At 43.6% G+C, this 6,000-nt stretch overlaps 1 protein-coding gene across 1 annotated transcript in view; it reads right to left on the bottom strand.

Moving 5' to 3' along the window:
* Nucleotides 1-304: 304 nt before the first annotated feature.
* The window catches only part of AGPAT4 (1-acylglycerol-3-phosphate O-acyltransferase 4), a 73,102-nt gene continuing 67,406 nt past the window's right edge, over nucleotides 305-6,000 (bottom strand). Inside the window, exon 9 of the mRNA XM_066315858.1 lies at nucleotides 305-2,935. Within this exon, the coding sequence (XP_066171955.1) occupies nucleotides 2,844-2,935 (92 nt within the window). The 3' untranslated portion in view covers nucleotides 305-2,843. The remainder of the gene's footprint in view (nucleotides 2,936-6,000) is intronic.

Here is a 6,000-nt window from a genome sequence, read left to right as displayed (position 1 = left end):
AAACAAAGACTTTCCCTTCTTTTAAGTTCTTGACTTTCAGTTGTGTGATAGGAGGGGAAGAATGTTGTCATCCTCAGTAAAGGACTATGAGAGCACCTGAGGTAAATGTGTCCCCCCTCTCAGCTTGCTGTGTGCTTCACTTTGCAGTACAACAGAAGTATCTGAGTGAATTGTCCTCACTTGCCTTGTTTCAGGTGCCCCTGAAAACAAACAAACTGTGGACAGCTTTTAGGAGTCAGGACAGAGGTGACAAACTGCTACCAGTTTGTTCTTGCCAGCCAAAAGAAAACTCATTCACTGCGTATCAGCTTTTTATATTTTTATTTTTGTATAAACAAACATTAAGACTAATTTTGTTTAAGGCAGTTGTAGAACATACAGTTGCTTGTGGGGATGAGGGACAAACACTGCTTCCTAATAACCTATGTCATTCTTTTAATACAGTGAACTGGACAAGTTTAACTTTGGCAAGGACCATTAAGCTTTCTTTGTTTGTCAGTGAGTGCTGGAAGGGCCTCAGTTGTGTGCCAGGACTTGGACAAGTGCTTAGGAGGATGGATCCAGGAGTGGCCTCTTTGGCCCTCAGCCTGTTCTGAAGGTCGGGAAATGGGTATGAAATCATCTCTGCACTCTTTCAGAAATACTTACTTTTTGGTACTTTCTTCTGGGAGAAGAGCACTGCATGCAGTTGGAAGGGGAAGGACTAAGACTCATAAGGAATGCCAAATGTCTTCCTCACTGCAGGTTAAATCTGTGGCTCTCAGGAAAGCATAACAGCCTGTATCACTCCAGGAGTATGTATTTGCTGCTCAGAACTCACCCACCGCCCCAAGAAACAGTATAAACAAGAAGAGGCCACTGGGCCTGCCAGGTAATGTTTACAGTGCCTTCAGCTCTGGCTTGTTAATGTGCCTGATCATTACTACAGGATGCAATACTCAGTTTTTCACTGTTAAAAGATGTTACAGCAAATAGAGTGCAGGGCATGTGCTTAATTAAATAGCATTGTAAATATTACAGTATTTTCTACTCTTGGGCTCTAAAAACTACATCTGAGCCCAGGTTTCTGTTCATGACATTAAACGACCTGAAAGTTTCAGAACATAGGAATGCAATTGTACACAAGATGTGTGAGGCAAAAAGCCCCCCAAAGCAGTCTTTCACACTTCACATGGCTATTCCTTCTTTCATGTTGTAAATTTTACTGCCTCCAGTACCCCGTATCCCTAAACTTCATTTATTGCTCCACACAAATGCATTACTTCACCTGCTTTTTAGGTGCTGCATATTAAAAAGGTGGGTTTCTAGATTATCTGATGTGCTGAACAGCAAATACATATTTCATGGAATGATTCATATTGTTGTATTAGCCTGGTTCTTCTGGCCTCCGGTTTTATTATATGAACAGAGCAATGTTTTCATACCAGCTGCTAGAATAAGACCTCTCATGTTCTTCACTAGAGACTATCATGGTTTAGTCCTGTGCTGAGTGAAAATGGACTGTCTTTCAAAGTGTCAACCACAACCTCCACTGCTCAGTGTTGGGATCTGTAGACTTTAAAAAATTGAGATCTTTTTCCAATCATATTTGCTGTTAGTTCATTTCCCCTATTTTCTTTTTTTTTTTCCTTGTTTTAAACAAGTTATTTCTAGTAACCTGCAGATCCTTAACTGTGGAAGTTTAAAAACAGGAGGTGGCTGCTCTCTGAAATCAGTACTGGGAATGTCAGATTAACCCCACTTTCCTCAGAGCTTGATTCTAGTTTTATTTCATTCAGAAAGGTGTCAGATCAAGACAGTCATTAAAAAAATCAAGTCATACACACTGTCCTAGGCCTCTCTCCTCGATCCCCTCCTCCCCAGAAGAAAATAATTTACTATTACTTCAGGCTGACTGTTATGAGGCACCAAGTAAACTAATTTATCAGAAAAGACAGACAAGCAGATTAATTGGGATCACAACAGTACCGGTGTGGGGCATACATTTTAATGCACACTTTGCATTATTTCACTACACCATGCCCAGTTATTTTCTTTCCACAATTGTTAGGATGGCCCAGAATTTTAAGTAGCATTTAAAGCCAAAAGGAATTTTACTACCTCAATTTTTCCAAACTAAAAATGACATTTACTCTGCAGAATTACAGGTTTCAGCTATCCCTTGGATGTATGGCCTAGGAAAGAGAGGGCAGTAGGTAATTTAGCTCTACTCAGACCACAAGGCCAAATTCTGATCCAGGTTATGGTACTGCCAGGCTCTGATGTCTGGATGTCCAGGGTCTGGCTGAAGTTCTGAAGGGCTGATGTAGTGCACGCTGTGAGAATCAGTTCTAGATGTACCAGAACTCTACCGTAGTTCTGCCAGTTCAGCAGAGCTACTTCAGTCCAATACTGCTATAACCAAGCACAGCATCCCGCTGTACTGTGTTTAAACACTGACAGATTATGGTTGTTAAACTGTGTGATCTACACAACTATCAAGTTTAATCATCTTGTAACAATCTTCTGACATTAAAGCTCACACCTCTGGTTAGTTTCCAGGTACAGTCTCTTCATACAACCACGCTGGATTTTTTTTTTTTTTTTTCTTCAAAACTTAAGACACTTCATAGGAAAACAAACCAACCACACATGTGCAAACCTGTTGTTGAGAGTATGCGAAGGAGTGCATCTTTCCAGCATGTCATCCAGCCCAAACCCAAAGCAAAACAACAGGAGCACAAATTCAGATATGCAACGGTAATTACTCATCCTCTGATCTCACTTGAAGGACCGTGCTATGCACTTAAGAGTTTTCAACAGTTGCATTTGTTCCCTTTGGATTGAAGCAGTCTCTGAAGGTGCTACTTCTGTTTCTGTTTGTTGTCATTGTTGCCATAGGTGGAGCCCTTGTTAATTTCCGTAACCCCGATCATCCATCTGACGCCAACAGAAGCTGCAAAACAAACACAGTTAAAGCTGCTTGCGGCAAGGCCTGAAGATCTGTACTGATGTAACATCATGAAGGAGACCTCGGATGAAAGATGCATTTGATGCACCCACACCTCCACATCAACTTATTTGCCTATGGCATCTCATGAAGGAAGAGCCTCAGGCTGGACACGTCCCCTCCCATCAGCAGGGAAGAGGCTACAGGGAATCAGGATGAGTGAGAGAGGCACAGCCATGCATGCCAGGGGAAGGGAATTCTGCTGGCTTTCAACAGCCCCATGTCTGGAAGAGCACAAGCAAGCACAAGAGAACTTTGGATCTTGATAAACAAACAAACAAAAAAAAAAAAGTAAGTTGTGGCATTCGTTAATCATAGCTCATTAAAAAGTCCATTACAAGAGCCAGGTTAATTTAAAAGACTTCTGTAGATGATTGAGTGGTAATAATTCACCATGTGCAGGGATTATTTTACTTATTTATCTGTAGCATTTTAGGTTAAGTTACATTCAACTTAGTCAATTTAACTTCTTCTCTCACAATTTTGTTTCTTTGTAAAGGGGCTCAGCCTGCCCAAAATCTATTATTCCTCAAGCTTCTGCTCAGCTACTGTACACATTCAGAACTGCCATGCTTTTTCAGGCCTAAACCTATTAGGTCACAATATCTTCCTCTGCTCAGAATGCTTTCTGAAAAAAAGGAACCCAAACCAAACAAAAAAACCCTGAGAAAGCCACAAACCTCCAAATCCCACTGTCTTTCTGACTGATGGTGAAAAAGCCCAGTAAGGTGAGGTGCTCTAAATGTCTCACTCCCATCAGTCTTTACTTCTCTAAGATTGGCTCTGGACAAATTCTCACCAGACAAAGGGCTCTTTATGGTTAAGGCAGTGCCCAGATCACCAAGAGAATGCAGAGGTTTCATCTCAGGCATCTCTTGTGACCCACAGGGCTGATACAGCACCGTGTCCTGGCACTTGCTGCTCTTCAGCACTGCAAGGGGAGGGGGCTGTCAGCTGGCAAACAGTGCTGCCCTGTGCTTTACCAGCTGCTACTTGGCACAACAACACTGGCCACAAAGAGCCGACACTACAGAATTGAGCTGTGTAGTGTGACAGTGAATTGACAGTCTTTAGACTGCAAGTGGTAACTGGAGACCAGGGGTGAGTCACACGTGATGTGACAGCATGGCTGGATGCTGGGAAGCTGGTTTGCTCGTGGGGCTGCCCTCAGGTCTTGTGGCTGCCAGGAAAGCAGAGCTGTGCAGTGAACAGTCCAGAAAGGGAGCTGGCTCTGAGGGCACTCACTGTCTCTTACACTCCACTGTCAGTCCATTAATAGAAACACACACCACTGAGACAAGCAAAGGGCTTCACTCTCACACAGACAATAAAGAAAGAAAACTATCTCTGACATTTAACTGGCCATGAGCTGGGGAACATGAGAAAGATCCAACATGTAGCCTGCAGTCTGGGATCATAACATAACAGTAAGCATGAAATCATTAAGATTTTAACCACAAAGGATAGAAACAGCATCTGGAGATGGACACAGAGCATAAATAGGAGCAGCTGTTACAGCAGCTACATTCCATATGGGGGATTTCATCCAGTTCCAAGAATGCCTGGACTCAAAAAACTAGTTCAGCAGCTCAGTTCAGAAGCTGCCACTGCCTTCTATCCCAATTTCACCTTGTAGGCCTCAGCACTCTGGGGAAGGTGAGGTGCAAGGAGAAGAGTGCTTCACTTGTGCTTGCCGCGTGTGTGGAAGCAAAGTGGTAAGGCTGGGCTGCCTCACTGGTCTGTCCCTGCACTACCCCCTCACAACTCTCCTGGAGTCTCAGGGCAGACCTGAGCAATTTAAGGATTTATTATTAACCCTCACATTTAAGGATTTATTCACTTGTTTTGCATACAGCTGTATTAAGGGAACTTCAGGGTTTTTACTTGAAGAAAAGGGAGGAAGGGAGCTCAAGCAGTAACTGATCAGCAGTACCTAACTTTATAGCTGTGAGGGTTTAAGACCACCCTAAGAAGTGCATGAGCGAAGCTATTGACTGAAGTATCCCTGTGCTGCTCCACAGCAAACTGAGGTAACTGAGCTTCTGCATCCTTGTACTCACCATTACTTAGCATCCAAAAGATGCAGGAGGTCGCTGAGCACCTGCTCTGCCTGCTGGGGCTCAAGGAGGGCTGAGCTGACACAATGAGGAGAACCAATAGTGTAATCTCTTTCTTGGAACATGTTTTAGCTCCAAGAAAACCACCACCTCCAAATGTAGTATCTCGTCCCTCAGCAAAACCTTGGCTCAAAGGGTTTCCACCTTTTCTCTTACACCTCAGGATTTTTTCCTCATCTGTTACCCTGCTTTTCTATCCCACAGCAAGTGCTATAAGCAGCACAGCAGGCAGGGGCATACAAATTTCCCACATAGAGTTTGCACTTGAGTTATATAGGTTATGCATTGAAATTAAGATTTGTACAACTAAAGACTGTATGAATGGTAAACATTTCTATTATCCTACATACTATGAATGAGCAACACAAAAAAACTCACACAAAAAAAGCAAACAAAGCCGCCCCAAATCACCCAGTTTCCAGGCAGCAGGCTGAAAGGCCAGACTATCTGGCAGCTCCACCAAAAGGCAGAATCAACACAGGTACGATCCTGCAGATGATTTGTATCATGTGGTAAAACTTGCTACAACCCTGCTGGCTTGTCCCCTCCTCACTTTCCATTAATTTCATCCTGCAGGCATTGCCAGCCTCGCTGCTCAGGTCACATGGTGCTCCACACTCTGCTCCTGGACACTGTGACATGCCCAGGTTTGCAGTGTGATCCCACACACACGGTGCACAGCACACACACAGCAGCTCCCACGGAATCTGAGCTGGCTCATCACTGCTTGCACTTGGTTCAGATTAAACACTTCTCTCGCCTAGAACTGATACATAGCTGCTGGCCCTGTGCCATCAGCCCAGATGCCACCCTGCTTTTAGCATTAAACATCGCATAGCTGCTGCTCCCTTTTAAAACCCTCTCATCTTTTGGATACATTCCCCTTTTAACTGG

The sequence above is a fragment of the Sylvia atricapilla genome, chromosome 3 (assembly GCF_009819655.1).
Source record: "Sylvia atricapilla isolate bSylAtr1 chromosome 3, bSylAtr1.pri, whole genome shotgun sequence".
In the NCBI taxonomy this organism is placed as follows: Eukaryota; Metazoa; Chordata; class Aves; order Passeriformes; family Sylviidae; genus Sylvia; species Sylvia atricapilla.
The sequence above is the reverse complement of the archived record's forward strand: the minus strand, read 5'-3'. Positions and strand labels throughout refer to the sequence as shown.